Source organism: Diabrotica virgifera, chromosome 7, assembly GCF_917563875.1.
Source record: "Diabrotica virgifera virgifera chromosome 7, PGI_DIABVI_V3a".
Classification (NCBI taxonomy): Eukaryota; Metazoa; Arthropoda; class Insecta; order Coleoptera; family Chrysomelidae; genus Diabrotica; species Diabrotica virgifera.
Window position 1 is genome coordinate 189,954,503 of NC_065449.1, and position 17,176 is coordinate 189,971,678.

The 17,176-nt window shown below is 31.3% G+C and overlaps 3 protein-coding genes across 3 annotated transcripts in view; 1 reads left to right on the plus strand and 2 right to left on the minus strand.

Annotated features, from left to right (window-relative positions):
- LOC114333044 (structural maintenance of chromosomes protein 4) overlaps nt 1-12,890 on the minus strand; it is a 119,762-nt gene extending 106,872 nt beyond the window's left edge. Inside the window, exons 1-6 of the mRNA XM_050655342.1 lie at nt 12,479-12,890; nt 12,230-12,421; nt 11,992-12,168; nt 10,512-10,616; nt 8,411-8,598; nt 7,915-8,055 (exon numbers count right to left, since the gene is read on the minus strand). Coding sequence (XP_050511299.1) covers nt 7,915-8,055; nt 8,411-8,598; nt 10,512-10,616; nt 11,992-12,168; nt 12,230-12,421; nt 12,479-12,739 — 1,064 coding nt within the window. The 5' untranslated portion in view covers nt 12,740-12,890. The remainder of the gene's footprint in view (nt 1-7,914; nt 8,056-8,410; nt 8,599-10,511; nt 10,617-11,991; nt 12,169-12,229; nt 12,422-12,478) is intronic.
- LOC126887692 (uncharacterized) lies at nt 2,239-7,847 on the minus strand. The gene is made up of 4 exons (XM_050655343.1): nt 4,482-7,847; nt 4,144-4,336; nt 3,408-3,911; nt 2,239-3,342 (listed from the first exon to the last, which is right to left on the minus strand). Exons 1-4 carry the CDS (start codon nt 6,813-6,815, stop codon nt 2,648-2,650), a joined length of 3,726 nt encoding a protein of 1,241 aa, XP_050511300.1. The 5' UTR covers nt 6,816-7,847; the 3' UTR covers nt 2,239-2,647.
- A 1,544-nt stretch (nt 12,891-14,434) lies between the features above and the next one.
- Nucleotides 14,435-15,376, plus strand: LOC114326344 (prefoldin subunit 6). Its single transcript, XM_028274679.2, has 2 exons — nt 14,435-14,599; nt 14,652-15,376. The coding sequence occupies exons 1-2, from the start codon at nt 14,536-14,538 to the stop codon at nt 14,966-14,968; spliced, it is 381 nt and encodes a 126-aa protein (XP_028130480.1). The 5' UTR covers nt 14,435-14,535; the 3' UTR covers nt 14,969-15,376.
- The last annotated feature ends 1,800 nt before the right edge of the window (nt 15,377-17,176 follow it).

Here is a 17,176-nt window from a genome sequence, read left to right on the forward strand (position 1 = left end):
GGTACTGTAAGCGCCTAGCGTTGCTTTAAGGCAACACTTAATATCTCAGAAATGAAATATCTGAGAAAAAATATTTTATGAAGTTTTTTATTATTTAAACACAGTACATTAATAATATTGCAACAAATAATACAAAATCAATAATTTATTAATCTCGGCGCTAATGGGTTAACAAAATAAAATACACTTACCATAAAATTTCAAACTCCAATATAAAATTAGTTGTGAAAAAAACTGTTTGTGTAATATAAAAAACTTCGAAATGCAAAAATTCAACAAAAAAACAGCAAAAAATTCAATAGACTGACAGCCACAAAAGTAAACAAACCATGAAATCATTCCTAAGTGTCTTTTTTGCACCTATCTCTTTTCAATATACTGAGTCTAGAGCTTTCACAAAAATAGCATGTGTTTTTAGATAATAACAGGCGGTAGCTGGTTTGTATTTAGTTTCATGCGTGGAAGAGAATGATGCTAGATAAGAAGTATGTATGTGTTTTATCTCGCCAGGTATTAATGACGAACGGGTAAAGAACCCTGGACTTAAGTGTAAATTTGGTTTGATAATCTTTCGTGTGATATCCTGATATGGCCGTTATTTTGCTTCTATCCTGTCTACTAAAATCTTGAAAATATCTATAAAACTCTACTTCAAAGATCTGAATAACTTTTCCTTCATTTGATTTAACAAACTTTTATTCATGTAACTGAAATCCTAAGTATCAGTTACATTGTGTTCTTCTAATGTGTCCTGCATCGATTTTTATACCCGTTGCCTTATGTTTTAATGTTGAGATGCTCACTTTTCTTGTTTTTTGTTTTTTTTTTATTTCCACGGGACAAATTTTGAAACAATTTAGTAGATATTAAATATAAGTCATATATTATAACACATAAAATATAATAGTTAAAAGAAATAAATTACATACAGAACAAATTAGAAACAGACTGGTAAGGGTGGACAAAACAAAACAATTAAGAGGCAATATTAATTTGTTGCAAGTCGCGTATAAATTGGTTTGGTGTGGAACTAAAATTAAGCCTCTCAATATTTTGATTTGCTATACGTAACATTCTAGTTATAGGTTCATTGAGGCCATAATTACATCGATGAAATGGTACATGGAAAGTGTTTTCAACTGCATTTTGAGTACTGTAACTGTATGAAGGAACTTTAAAACCAACCTTAGACAATAAATAATGACTGTTTGCTGGACCATTTAACAAATTATACAGAATTTTCAAATCATGGCGATAACGACGTTCTTCCAGGGTATTGATATTTATATATGCTCTAATTTCTTCATAACTGTAAAACCTGTTACTCCCATTAATAGCTCTAATTTTAAATCCCAAAAACCTAAGGAATTTATTTTGAACTTTTTCAATTTTTTCTGCGTAAACATTATAGTAAGGTGACCAAATACTACAACAGTATTCCAAGTGAGGTCTAACAAGAGAACAGTTAACAATTTTAGGGTATTGGGACTTTTAAAATTATAGCAGTTTCGTTTCATGAAGCCAAGCATCTGTAATGCCTTTGAAATAATAGAATCAATATGATCTGCGAATTTTAGCGATTTGTCAAACAGTATTCCAAGATCTCTTATTGTATTAACACAATCTAGTGGTGTGTTAGAAGAATGTGTCTTACGACTTAAGAATGCTAACAAGATAAATTAGTCTCTACTAATTGATGTCAGCAAAAAAGAAGGAAGCAAAAACCAGCCCATTAACATCTTAGTGTGGATTTATAACAAAATTTAGTCAATTTATTGCACAACAAACACAGGTTCAACAAAACAAGGTAAATCACTGACTTACTTTGATTTTTCTGCAAATTTAAATATAAAATAAAGTTTATTTACTTCACAAAAACCTCTTAATTCAGCAAAAACATGACATGACAAAGTGTTCCGCTTGTACTTGAGGAATCAAGTTAAGTCTTAGAACGAGGGGTAAACCACTAGCCTCAAAATTGTACAATGATTTCCAAATTTGGCAATCATTGCTTAATGATTCCCAACTATTTCTGATGATTCCTAAGGATTTCTAGGTTTTGCAATATGATTCCTAGGTATTTCCATATGATTTCCAAGGATTTCCATATGATTTGCAAGGATTTCCATATGATTTCCATGTGGTTTCAAAGGATTTCCATATGATTCCCATTTCAGTTTTTATTATTTTATAGGATTTAAATTTAAAACCGATAATAAAAATAATTAAAAACCAATAATTAAGCAAAGTAGCTTTATTAACATAATAAATAACATAAAAAAATATGTTTAATTTTTTAATGATTTGATGGATTTGATTGTTTTGTATTTCTGTTTAATAGCAATCAAATCATTTCTTTTTAAAGAAAATGGTTCAGTTCCGCTTAGACTAACTGGTCCATAAAATATAAACTCTTTGTGAACATCTTGGATATCATCTTTTTTGGGCCACTTAAAAGTATCCAGGTCTTGTTGTAAAAATTTCACTTTAAACTTTTCTGAGCTGTAGCTGTTGATGACACGCCCTAGATACCATTGTGTATCATAAAACACAGCATAATAAGATTCTAGCTGAATTACTGGCATTTTTGTACTTTCGTTATGGCAATCTTCTAAGTCAGAGAAATCTTCACTCAAAGTTTCACTTTCTAAGCTAATCTCATCTGATTCAGATCGAGATTCAGATGTACTATCTTTATGAGCTCGTTCATGAGGTTGACGAAACATTTTTCTTTTTTTGATATTGCCTGCTGGTTGAAGTCCTTGGCCTGGCTTTTTCCTGAACTGTTTTTTTTTGATAACCCCTTATGCGTATTTTTAACTGTCATTCCCTTTACCCGGAGCAGTCTGTCGGTTGATAAACGACCCTGTTTTTCCTGAAAAAACCAAATTAGAGTAGATTTTTTTATAATTCGTGTTTTTTTGTCTTTAAGTGTCACTGACAGACACGATTTTTGTGCTTTCTTTTGACCCGTATAGTCTCTCAAATGTAAAGAGTCATAATTATTAAATGTAGAGGTATATTCAAGAAACTCCCGGTCTTCATTAGAAAAGTCTGGCTCGAGGTCTGGCTCATGTTCCTTTGAAATGGTATCAGTGATAATTATACTTCCCTGCACCTCTTCTTGCTCTTCCGGATTGTCACAAGTCGGTAAATTAATTTCTATACAACAATCCCTGTTCATTTCCATCCCAATTTTTTTAGCGTCAGATAGTGCGTCTTCTTGGGCCTTTTTAATTATGTTAATCATTTCATCAGTTGATGGAAACTCAGTTACTTTAAAGACACTTGAATTATTTCCAAGTCGTTTGTTTTCTTGCCTGGGGAATCTAAAATTGGGACCTGGAAAATAAAGGATTGATCAAATCGAGAATTAAAATAACTTTAGCAGCCAATATGTTATTTACCTAAGTCTGTGCTTATCTCATGCATAGCTTGTATACGTTTTAATCTTCTTAAAACATCCAGCAGTGTATAATTTATCATAGTTGAAAATGTGCTACTCATGGACCGAGTTTCTCTAAATACTTTTTCACATGGCTGACTGCTATACAGCCATGGAAGAAAAGCTTCTGAAATTCCATTTTGCCGAAGTTTTTCAATGACTAAAATAATTCCATGAGCGTTTATTTCTATGCATGTATAGGCATTTGTGGTGATAAAATTCTTTTGGATATTTTCACCATTTTTTTTTAGCCAGGCTTTCCAAATACGCATGAAAAAAGTTGAATACCAAATTAGGTATACTCGTCTTTCAACACTAATTTCTTTTAACAAGAATGCATCCAATATGTTGCGAGTCAGTATTAAATATTGCCTTGTAGCTTCGGCGTTGGGAACTTCCTTAAGCATATTTGTGACATGTTCAGAACTTAACTTGTCTATTGCATTGAAGTTCATTTTGTCGGAAGCTAAAAAGAAAAGTGTCAGTGCATAGCTCAAAAATGTTTTGTGGACCGAAAATTATTATCTATGTAATACAGCCAAATGCATAATAGTCCTACCATAGCTACATACATACATACATATATATCTAGTTGGGACTTTAATTTGAATAAAGCTGACAAATTGATATATTTTTACGTTTTTCTGGAAGATTCTTGATTAGAAAAGTAAGTAGCAAATTTATTCTAGTATACTTACATTCAAGGAAGCTCTTGCATAATAAGTGTTTATCTCTAGGATAGTTTTCAATTATGTACCGGATATTGTCAATAGATACTCGTTTTCCTCCCATATTCATAGAAATATTTTCATTTAATAAACGAGTCTTAAGCTTCGTTGATATATGTATAGTGTCTTGAAAAACTGCTGGATTTTCTAAATTGTAATTCGCCTAAAAATAATTACAAATTAAGTATAGAATAGTAGAGCAAAATATGTATTGTTTTCGAGATTGTTTTATAGTGAGAAAAAAAATAAAAATTTTTGAGGTTTTATAAAATTATGAATTTAGAATATCACAGTACTATATAACTAACCTGAAAATAGGGAGAGTAAGGGTTCAATGAAGTAAATGACAATTTCGATATAATTTTCATACTTTTTAAGCACCGAGTGTCACCATCGCTTGAAAAGCCCAAAATTGTAATTCCATGTTTTCCTGCTTCCTTTATGAGATATTGCCATCGTTTATAAACATCTTCTGAGGTAAATCTATTATCACTGCCAAATATTGATATACAAAATGCGGGTGATCCATCTACTAATGGCTGAGCCATAAAAATATATGCATTTATTGCTAATGTTTTATTCTTAAAAGCATTTTCAATGTCGCTAACTGAATCAACTGGGAATTTGTTAATGCGAGGAAATCTCGTCTGTTCCTGTAAAGGTGCTACAAAGCCAACCATTTGATTTGAAGCTGAATCATATTGGACTTTTTTGATGAGTGCAGTTTGATCTTTGGATATAAAAATTATGGGTGGATAATTTCTCTTTTGTAAATAAAGTTTTAAGTCTTCAATTCTCACTTCACCCTCTAATATATTATTCATTTCTTCTAGTTGTCTGTGAATAGTTGTGACAGAAGGCAGTATATTTTTTAAATTTGAGTGCAATATTTCATAACTCATCCTTCCTGCGCTAATGAATATATAAAGCCAGAATCGTTTCATTCCATCATCAAATTTATTTGTGTGTCCTGATTTATTTTTAGAGTTTCTTATTGCTGAGTCTAATAGATATTTTAGTAGGCCTTTGGTGCCATAATTAAATTTATTAATGCCTTGATTTTCGGTAAGGATACTTAGGGTGTTTGTAACTTCTGGGTTAGTGTCTATGGCATGATTTATGGTATTTAGAAAAGTTGTTATTTGTGTTTGATGATATGGTAACTCATTTAATATGCGCAAGCTTCTTTCTCTTCTGGAATTGCTATCATCAAATAAAGATTTAGCTTTGGGAGACTTTACTTTTTCAGAACCATTATTGCTTTGATTGATTTCCGCTACATTGTCAAGAAAGAAAAAATCTTCCAATGGAGATGAATTGTCTGGATTATACTCTAATTCAGATACTGGGATATCATTTACAACTTGGCTGGCTCCTTGACGTTCCTCAGTAGAAAAATCATTAACAACAATTGTTCTTAGTTGACTCGACGATTGATTATCTGTTGGAGAGTCTGTGTCGAGGTCTGTGTTATAGTGTAAAAAAACCCCATTAGGATTATTTTGCTGTGCCTCATCATGAATTTCGTAATTTTGGTCAATGAACGAATCATTTTGACTCAATTCAGTAGTCAATTCCAAGTGCAATCCAGATGATGTCGAAGCTCCATAATTTAAATCTGTATTGGGATCGGTTAGGTCAAAGAGATTTCCTCTTGGATCTTCAAAATCTTGGTTTAAGTCACATTTTTTATTAGCATCTTTTTTTATAAAGTTAAGTATAGTGGTCTGAATTTCGGGTTTCTGCGGTTTAATCGGTAATTTTTTAGTTAAGTTGGTTCCATCATCTTTAAAATGTATTTTATAATGTCTCAGGAAGTTTGAAATCACCCATTTTCTTCCGGTTTTGGAGTTCTTCACTGAATAGGCTGAAGAAATAAATGTACATAAAGGGCAAGATATTTTTGCAGTAAATTCACCATCCATTTTGACTTTAAGGTTTTTGGAATTATTTAAAACATCTTGTAATCGTTCTTCACTAATTTTGCCTTTGTCGAATTCATTTCGTGAAAATTTATCGATATAGCTTCGACTAATATTTAAAACATGCTGCATCGCATAATTAACTTGCTCTTCATCTTGAGAAACACAACCATCATTTGGAGTACAAAAACCATCGCCTTCATTACCACTCTCAGATCGAGATGTACTTTTATTTGTCACTGTTCTTCTCTTTTTGGGGAAAGTTTTTTCAGCTGGACAGCCTTCAGACCTTTCACAAAGAAGTGGACGTTTTAGCAGTTTAATTTTTTTTTCTGATTCTTCCTTTACAAAGCGCAAAAGCTTTTTATGGCCTTCCGGAATTTTAAATAGAGAGCATTCTTCGCAGACAATTCCAAACATTGCTTTTTTTTCTTCTCCTTTCAATACCTTTGAAAGGACGTCCCTTGCATAACACTCCATTCTCTCAATGTCTTCATCAATATTAAACTGTGAAAGGGAATATAAATTATCAAATCCGTTGTATATAAGAAGTGATTTGAGATAAGCGGGAACTTCAGCTTCAAAACTTTTTAACAAACCATTAATATATTCCATCGTAAGTAACCTGAAAATAATAACAAATCTAACTCTTAAATAAAGCAATGCCTTTTTACGAGTATATCTCGGAGTATATATAGTACCTATTCTTATTAGATACATTATAACAGTGCTGTCAGATTCGAGCACAGTTTGATTGCAACGACGTACTTAAGCCATACTCTCTAACTTTTACACTGTTCATAATAATTTTATTTTATTTTAATTATTATGTAATGTTAGTTCAGCTAGTCCTAACAAGAAAGGTATAAATTAGTTATCATTAAAAATGTAAAATTTATAGGGCCTGGTTGGAAATCAAAGAAGCCAGAATGTTTGCTGGGTTTGTTAATAATAAATACAAATTAATAAATTTAAATACAGTGAATGCAATATTGACCCTTTAAATTTACATAGATGCAAATCAAACAAATCTAAACAATTCAACTAGATTATTAGCTAAAGATGCTGATAATGTCGGTACAATCACATATTTTTTAAATTCCATACTCAAGAATTAGTATTACTTACCAGTTTTGTAATTTTTTAGCACTAAAAACACTCAAAAACCCACAAAATCTAAACAAAAACAAGGCAGCTAAAACATGTGTGAACACAAGTGATATTAAAAAGTGAGGTTATTTCTATGGATTTCCACATTGATTTCCATGGATTTCCAAGTGATTCCCATGGATTTCTATGTGATTCCCATGGATTTCTATGTGATTCCCATGGATTTCTATGTGATTCCCATGATTTCCATGTGATTCCTATGGATTCCCAAGTTGATTCCCATGTATTGCCAGGTGATTACCCAAAAAATGTACAATGATTTCTAATAGTGGTTTACCCCTCGTCTTAGAATTATATTTGTTAACATTATCAAGTAATTTCCTTATCAAGTAGTTTGTGTGGCCCTTATCTTCAGCAATAACAACCTGATCATTCTGCATAGATTTGCCTGATTCCAATTCGAACTACCATAGGATTGCATTTCATTGTCCATTGTTTCAGTGCAGCATTGATGTACATTTTGAAGAGTTGAAGACATACAGCAGTTCTGTCTTAGCCCTTCATTAACTGTAAACTTTGTGAGGCGACAAAAAAACATGATCACACTGAGGTATCCAAATATACTGATTCAAATGTAAAATGTACAAAATCTAAAACTTGGTTATATGATTGCATTGCAATATATAAACTTAAAATAAATAATACTTACGAAGATTTTTCTTTTAATAATGTTTCCTTTTCAATTTTCTCCTCATGTATCTGTTTCAAATTGTCTTCAAATGCTTTTTGTTCGGTTACAACCTCTTTTTTCTGTTCCTCAAGTTTTTCCAACTTCTTTTCAATAGCATAACTAAAATTTAAACATACAAGGACTAATATACCTATAAAACCTTAAATTTGTTTATTGTGATAAAAAGGAAAATGTAGAGTATACTGAATAAGAAACATTCACAAACAATTAAAAAAAACCTAATTTAAAGTATGTAGGTACTTTAACTTTTTGGTTACTCAAAAGCATCAATTATTAAAATCAAATTTGTCGAAAATGATTTAAATTAACTGATTCATAAATCAAACTTTCATGTATACATAATAAGATTAAAGAAAGTAGATAATGCATAGAAAAAAAAAAAAGAGAAACTATCAAATTGCAACTTATAAGTATCAAAAACTAATTACTGTAGTGAAAACTACAGAAAACTCACATATTCTTTTGATATAGAAAGTTTTTACTCGTAACAACTTTGTTTTCAACCTTCAAAAATTTGACAGCTTCTTCCATAGGGGCTTGCAATTCTTTTAGTTCATTATCCACCAGCTGCATTCTATTTAATTTTTCAGTTTTAAGCGCAGTAAGATATTCAACTTTTTCTATTACTTGAGTTAATGGTTTCTAAAAATAAATAGTATAATAATATTGTTCAGAAAATTTTAAGTTCCACATATTCCTATAATTAGCCCACAAAATCGAAGATTGGATACTACACCTCGTTTTTAAACCCCTATTAAGCTGCACCCCACACCAACATTAATAAAGTTTGGACTAGGCAAAAAATTTAGTGCTATTTATGTGCTAATTAGTTGCCCTAAATCAAATTTTGGTGCTCAAACCGTTGAACAGGAAATCGTGTTAAAGGGGGGGGGGAGTCCAGCTTAATGGCAAGCTGGACCCCCTACACTCCGAAAAAAGTTCAAACTTCTTGATTTGTTTGGTGAAAAATTAACTTCTATTTATGTGCTAAATCGTTGCTCTATTTCGGATTTTGCTGCTATAAGCATTAAGCAGGAAATCGAGTTGAAAGTGGGGCAGGGCCAGCTTCTCATTAGACATACAACGAAAGACTTTTATATTCACTAAAACAATGATCAATAAAATCAGATACCGGTATATTTGTAACAACTATTTCTAACAACTAATTTATTTAACATAGAACAGATACACATATAGCGCGGAGCAAGGTCGGGTGGGATAAGCTAATGCATTTGCAAGTTCTACAGTTAGCAACAAAATCCGATAGCAATATATTTCGATAGTAAGTGTGTGTGCGTGTGTTCACAAAGAGAGGATGGCATCAATAGTAGATGTTGCCTATAGTTGATTTTTTAACCAAGAGGAGTAAACTAAAAAGACAGATTCACACCCAAAAAAGTTACTAGAAAAGTAGAAAAGTCACCAAATTCATCTTCTTTTTCGTTGATCATAAATTACCTTTCGATGATAATCCATACATATATTATACTAACACATCGCTAAAGAGTTCTAAAAACAACTGTTTTTATATAAAAGTAGACTAAAAATCTAAAAATTAAAGGAATAATGCAGAAAACAAAAAATCGCTGATATACTTAATTAACCTATAAAATGACAGAAGTGCCAAAATTTCATAAATGTCATTAGTGTCAAAATTTAATAACAGTGGAGTAAAGTTGCCTGCGGTTGGACCAATTAGAAACAAGCATTATGGCGTGGTAAATTTGAATCACTCCTCTTGGTTAAAAAACAAACAATAGGATATTTTAATACAAAATATGTGTATATATATTATACTAGGAGTAGTTTAAATTTACCGCACCGTAATGTTTGTTTGTAATTGGTCCAATAACAGGCAAGTTTACTCAACTAACTTTTGAAATTTTGACACTAATGGTATTTAAAATTGATAGATTAATTAAGTTATATCTGCAATTTTTTGTTTCCTGCGTTATTCCTTTAATTTTTAGTCTACCTTTATATAAAAAACTGTTGTTTTTAGAACTCTTTAAGTGACATGTTAGTTTAATATAATATTATGGAACATATATATGGAATATTACACTGTCGAAGGCTGACACGATCAACCAACAAAGAAGATGAATCTGGTGATTTTTCTAGTGACATTATTGTGTGTGAATCTGTGTTTTGAGTTTACTTCTCCAGGTTTAAAAACAGGGTATAGTAATGTGTAATATATGACATGTAATGTGTAATGCCAATAGTGTCAAAATTTCATAAATATCAATAGTGCCAAATTTTCATAATTTAGTGGAGTAAACTTGCCTGAGGTTGGACCAATTACAAACAAGCATTGTGAAGCAGTAAATTTGAATTACCCCTAGTTTAAAAACGAGGTATAGTACTACTATAAAAATAGGAGCTCCTAAAGCTGAGAACATGGACCAATCCGAGTCCTAAAGATCTTATCCAGAGTAAGAATAGCAATCCAAGCCACAGTTGATTAATTCTCTTAACGTAAAAGACTGGACTCAATGATTATTTAAAGCATACACATTTTTTGAAATTAACAATGAATAAGAGACATTATATACCTTATAACGGTTAGTTCCTATGATATCTTCTAAGTACTCTAACATACCAGTTTCATGTTCACTTTCTGCTTTACATTTCATCATTGAAATTTGCTCTACTTCTCCCTGTAAAATTATAATACAAAATCAAATTTTTAGTAAATATGGGTGGCTATATTATTATTATTCATTTATATTAATAATTCATTAATATAACATTGTAAGGTTTAACTTATTGGGACCGTGCAAGTTTGGCAAAGCGACCCCTATTTCTACGCTATATACTAAAATTCGCACTTTTAATTATATTGGCCAATTATATTAGTCCTGGTTACTGGATAATTGTCAAGGCCATAGTCCAAAAAAATAATAAGAAGAAAAAATAAGATTCAGGTTATGTTATGAAAACGTCAACAATTGTATGTAGTAAATAAAATTATTTATTAAAATGCAGTACTGCAAGCAAAATAAAATTAATTAAATTTACCTTTATATAATAATTGCATATCATATCAATATTGTGGAGCAATATATAATTTTTCTGCTTCATTGACAGAAGGTATGAAATATACGTCAATTTGACAATTTCAAATGACAATATGAATTATTTAAGATCGTTGCAATATTTCTCCGCGACTCGCGCAGGGTCGTTTCTCGTTTCCCCTTCCAAGTACTTGCACACCGCGAATAGGCATAAATCGTCGGTCTAAATCACAAATTAAAAGTCCATTTTTTGCGAAAATTGTTTTTTGGTTTCATCTAGTAGTAGACGGTAAAAGCTACCGCCTGACAATTCCCACAAATTCAATTATTATTTTATTTCGCGGCAATTTCGCTAAATGAAAGTTATTTTACTCATAGAACATAGGCAAACTCCACACTTTTTTGTCTCTCCGGTAAAATTTTCAATTTGTGACTTAGGCAATTTGCGATTTAGACCGACGAAATAGTTCTTATTCATAGAACATCTTAACAATCATTTATAAAAGAAATATGGACACACAAATCCCTCCCGAGTGATTGGAATATTGGAATACTTTGCACTATATACAAAAAGGGATTGACTGTTCTAACCACAGAGGAATTACTCTTGTAAATGCAGCATATAAAATCTGTGATACTAAGGCAAAACCTGATATGTCAAACAATTATTGATTGTTCGTTTTTAATGCCAATATGTACATTGAGTAATAAAGAATATGATGGCAAAACCTTACATGGCCTAGGTCTACACACATCTGTGTAACCAGTAGATTATAAAATTAATTTCCAATGTGTTCATTTCATTGCATTTCAGGGGACTTCCGGCCCTCAGTAATGCAATATTTCCGGCCCTCAATATAAGAAGAATTTTAACATCCCGTATCTCGGAAACAAATGAAAATCGAATAACAACATATGAGTTATTTTTGATTATTTTTACGTATATTATACAGTCTTAAAGTTTGGCACATTCCTCCCCACTCACCCTGTATATATATTACTGAATGCTGAAACATACCTGAAGAATAAGAAACCTATTGTGATCCAAATCTATACCATGAGATTTTAGTAGCCTGCCAACTTCTTTAAATTGTACTCTTTTGCCATTTAAGGTGTAATGTGAAGAATTATCTTTGTTAGCAACACGAGATACAACAAATTCACTTCCAGGTACTACATCATACTCATCTCCAGACTAAAAAATGTAGTTCAGTAACATTATCTGATTTTATTAAATGGTTCTATAATAATATTACCTTGTCGATGATTAGAGCAAAGTGTACAGCTACTGAACATGACTGCACATTTCTGTATTTATCAGAGTTGTGTAATAATACTGAAACTTTCTTTGATCTAATCTTTGTAGCTCTATAACCAAACACAAATAACATTGAGTCAATAACGTTGCTTTTGCCACTTCCATTGGGTCCGATGATAGCATTAAAACACTAAAACATAATAAAATCAACATCTAAAAGGACTTTTTTTTCCAGTCTCTTTCCTACCTTGTGAAATGGTGCTAAGACCTGCTCTCCAGCGTAACTTTTAAAGAAATTGTTAGTAATCCTGGTTATAATTAGACGGGGACCTGTAGGGTCAAAAGACAAAGTTGGTTTGGTAGCTCGAGGAATTCGAATACCGTCTACTATGTCAGTATCTTCATCAGATAATAATTGTTCATCGTCGTCAACTATATCATCCTCTACAGCTTTTTCTTCCACGTTTTTCTTTCTTGATTTCTGTTTCTCGGCCATTTCTCCAGGCATTTTAATTTAATTTAAAATAATAAACATAAACCAAACATCAAAATCTTGTATTTATAACAAAACAACACCAAACCACAACCAACCATCACAAAATCAAAAATCAAATTAACCGACATAAACTTCTTCTCGTTTGAAATATCGATGTTATCGTTTGGATAGAGTAAGTTAGATAGCCATAGTTTGTTTAGCAAAAAAATTTCGCTGTGTCTAGGTACACGCTAACGTGTACGCAAATAAAAAAGTTACGTACACGCGAAACGTCATCAAGTCAGTGACGTCACTATTTAACGTGCACTGTTACTGGTTTTTTGCATACACGCTAACTTGATAAGTACTTGTATATACCGCGAGTATCAGAGAGTCAGAGTATTAGAATTTGTCTAATCGCGTTGTTTTTACTATAAAGAGTTTTCTTATTTTTTATTTGTTTAGTGTTTTTTTTTAATTAACTATGGAATGTGGACAATTATTTAGTTCTTTTAATGAGTTTTATTTTAAAACAGTATGAAAAAGATAAAGAGACAAAAATTCGTGATAAGGGTAGTAGAAATATTAAGATAAAATATACAGGGCGATTGCTTTGTTTGATAAAGCTTAGTAGATCCGCTATAGTAATATAAATATAGCAATAAAAATTAGTAACAAAAATTGTAACAAACTTTGAGCTTAATAATATTACAAAATTAGTTAGAATGTTACAGGGCGTTCGATAACATAGTGGCAGACCAAACTTATATATTTTTTAATGGAACATCCTATATTTTATGTTCGAAATCTTCTTAACTTTCTCATCAAAAAATATAAAGGTTTATTATGTTATAATATAGGGTATTTACAAAGTTATAACCAATTTTCTATGAAAATAGTACTAAGTTCAACTCCCTGTATAAATGGAAATAAACACAACAGCATTGGTTTATAAACTGGTATAATTAACTTACGTATAAAAATTATTTTAACAGTATATTTTGTACATGTCAACTAAATATTTATTTTGTTAACTTAAATATTATACTTTTATATACATATTAATTTATTACAATTAAGTTTGAAACATCTGAATGAGTCGGCTTTCATTCCCCTTCCCTTAATAACAAATATTGTTCTATCAAACAAATGTAAAACATACCATACCAAAATAGCGTGCACCAAAATATAAAGTCACTGTGCACGCTAAATAATGACGTCACTGGCTTGATGAAGTTTAATTCGCGTGTACCAACTTTTTTTATTTGCGTACACGCTAGCGTGTACGTAGACACAGCGTTTATCTTAATACTTCTGCTACCGTTAATCATGAATTTTTGTCTCTTATCTTTTTCATACTGTTTAAAAATAATGTTAAACTCATTAAAAGAACTAAATAATTGTCCACATTCCATAGTTAATTTAAAAGAAAAACACTAAACAAATAAAAAATAAGAAACTCTTTACTAATCAATATTAAAATGTGAACACACGCGATTACACAAATTCCAACACTCTGACTCTCACTCGCGGTACACATATACTTACCACAGCATACACGCGGCTTAAGTTAGCGTGTACATATGCAAAAAACCAGAAACAGTGCACGCTAAATAGTGAGGTCACTGAATTGATGACGTTTCGCGTGTACCTAACTTCTTTATTTGCGTACACGTTAGCGTGTACCTAGACACAGCGTAAAAATTTATTCAATATGTCAGTTGTCAGTCAACCTGTCTCTGTCTATCTAATCTGTCAATGTCACTTTTATAATAGAGGTTCCCTTGATTAAAATAAATTGGTCAGTCTGTTTGCTTTTTCGATTTAAAATGAGTGAGGATATCCAACGAAAATTGCAAAATGAATTAGAAAATTACAAAAAAACTCAGAAAGGTAACTTATATTTTATTTGTGTCACATTGTTCTTAACCTCAATTATTTTTAGAACTCCAAAGAACCATCCAAACCAGACAGCAATTGGATGGTCAATTAAACGAGAATGAGATTGTTAAACAAGAATTAGACCTACTTCCAAGTGATGGTAAAGTTTATAAATCCGTAGGACCTGTACTGATTAAAACAGAGTTAATAGAAGCCAAACAAAATGTCAGTAAAAGGATGGATTATATTAGCAAAGAACTGAAGCGAGTTGATGATCTTATTAATACTTTAGATAAAAAACAAGATGTTCATAGGGAAGCTCTTCAAAAATTGCAACACCAGTTTCAACAAGCTCAAGTGAAAGCTGCTCTTCATGCTTAATTTTAATACTGGACTTACTTTAATGCTTGAATATTTATTTTAAAAACCAATTTATGTTAACTTTTGTATTGAAGTACATTTTCTGTTATATAAAGGTTCTGAATCTGCAGGTGATATCTAAACAACTTTGAACAGTCCTTATTGTTACAAATCTGCAGATATAAATACGAAAAGTATTAAAATAAGGTAAATTACCATTTTATTATTAATTAAATAACTGCCTTGCCATAAAGCATGTGTAAAATAATTTGTGTTAATGTAATTCTTTCATAGGTTATTCAAGTATCTTATCAAATGAAAATATATTTTGCACATTTATAGTTTCAAAATACGTAAAGTGATGTATCCCCTGATTCGGTTCCTTTGACAATATGATTTTTTAATAAAATAAAAAATAATGAGCTCTTATATTGTGTGGTTATTTAAAATGTTACCAAAGCTGAAAAATGTCACATTCAATATTCCTAATATCAGGTCATTTTCATGTGGAAAAATGTTCATTATGTAAATTGTGGAATGTAAATTCATTAAAATGGAAAAACCTTGAATTATCCATAGCTGTCTGTCTCTCCATAAATACAACTCCCCTGTTATTAGAACAAATAGATTGACATATAAGGTATGGAATAAAAGATGGCGATGACCCTCATAAGGCGGTGGTAAGATTCTTACGTAAACAATGGTGTGGGGTGCATTTACACCCCATCTGTATATCCATTTTTTATATGTGAACGTCAGTGAAATTGATTCAAAAGATGATTAGGACTTATTTATTATACTATGAAACATAATTTCACAAAGTGCTCATTTCTTCTTAAAAAAATTATTATTGTTGCAAGACAAACATATGAAATTTTTCACAGAGTGCAACACAAAGTTTTTACACACAATACAGTTATGCCAGGACTGTCAGTCTTTTTTCTCTGACATAAGTATCACCTACCTTGTCTTCTAGCTCTTTTAGCTACAGGTGGAACATCAGAGACATCCAATTCAGAATATGAAATTTTCATCATTTGCACCCTAGTCATTTTTCCAAAAAAAAGCATGTAAACGCAAAGAGTTTTAAATGCGTAATGGGTGGAATGCATTGAGAATTGAATTTAATAGGAATAAAAAAATAGACAAAAATAAAAAAAAATATTAAAAAAGATAGATGAGACAAACGAGGTCTGAGGTGCAGCTGAACCCCACACCGCCTTACGAGGGTTAAGTTAAATGTGAGAAATTTGACCATGGACTTCCAGATCTAGAGTTGTAACAGAGAGTACTGTTTTAAAGTCACCAAAATGGTACAAGCGATATATTATTCAACATGTATATTTTTGGTTTACAACAATTTTGTAAGTGACAAATTATTTTTTTTATTTTACAGAAATAGTACATACTTTACACCAAACAATGTGTATTGAAAAGTCAAGCTTGAATAGTTAGTTCCGGTTTTGATATCTTTTCTGCTAAAAAGTTGAAGTTTGGCAAAAATGACTAAAAATTAGTGAAATCTTATTTCACTTGACACAAATAGATCAAAAATATTAACTTCCGGTTCTACTTTTTTTTATTTCATTTATTAAAATACACCAATAAAGGTACATACAAAATATACATTAAAAAACCGAGATCTGTGGCTATGCTGGTTTTGTGGTACCATGTACCAAGAAATATGTTTCCCTATCTCATGTTACATTTCATCTGTTCCACCCAGTCAGATATCATTATTTTGGCTGTGCTCTAGGTTCTGGGCTTATAATGTTGGTTAAGGGGTATATTTGAGTAGTTCTAAACCAGTGACAATTATTCACAGAGGAGCGAAGGAGGTAGTCTTAATGCTGTTATTAATGACCCATGCACAGTGAGTGGTCATTTTCGTTGCAGTAGTGTTAACATGATGAAAAACAATTATACTCCACATCTGTCAATAATCACCTATGATTATAAAAACGGGATGTTGCATTCCGAGTGACTGAGGAGGAAAGGCATAGCTTTCTCAGTGGCTAAGCATGGAGCCATGGTTTCTAATTTATTTTATTAAGAAACATGCATGGGACGGCTTTTACCACTTCACATAATGTGTGGTCACTTGATCTGATCTGGCATTACAATAGTTTTTATTTTATTATACCTCTGCACATTCTACTGCACCAATCAATGTATTCAAGTTAGGCTTCCAACATGGCAGACATAAAAAAACTGTCTCCTAGTTGAGTG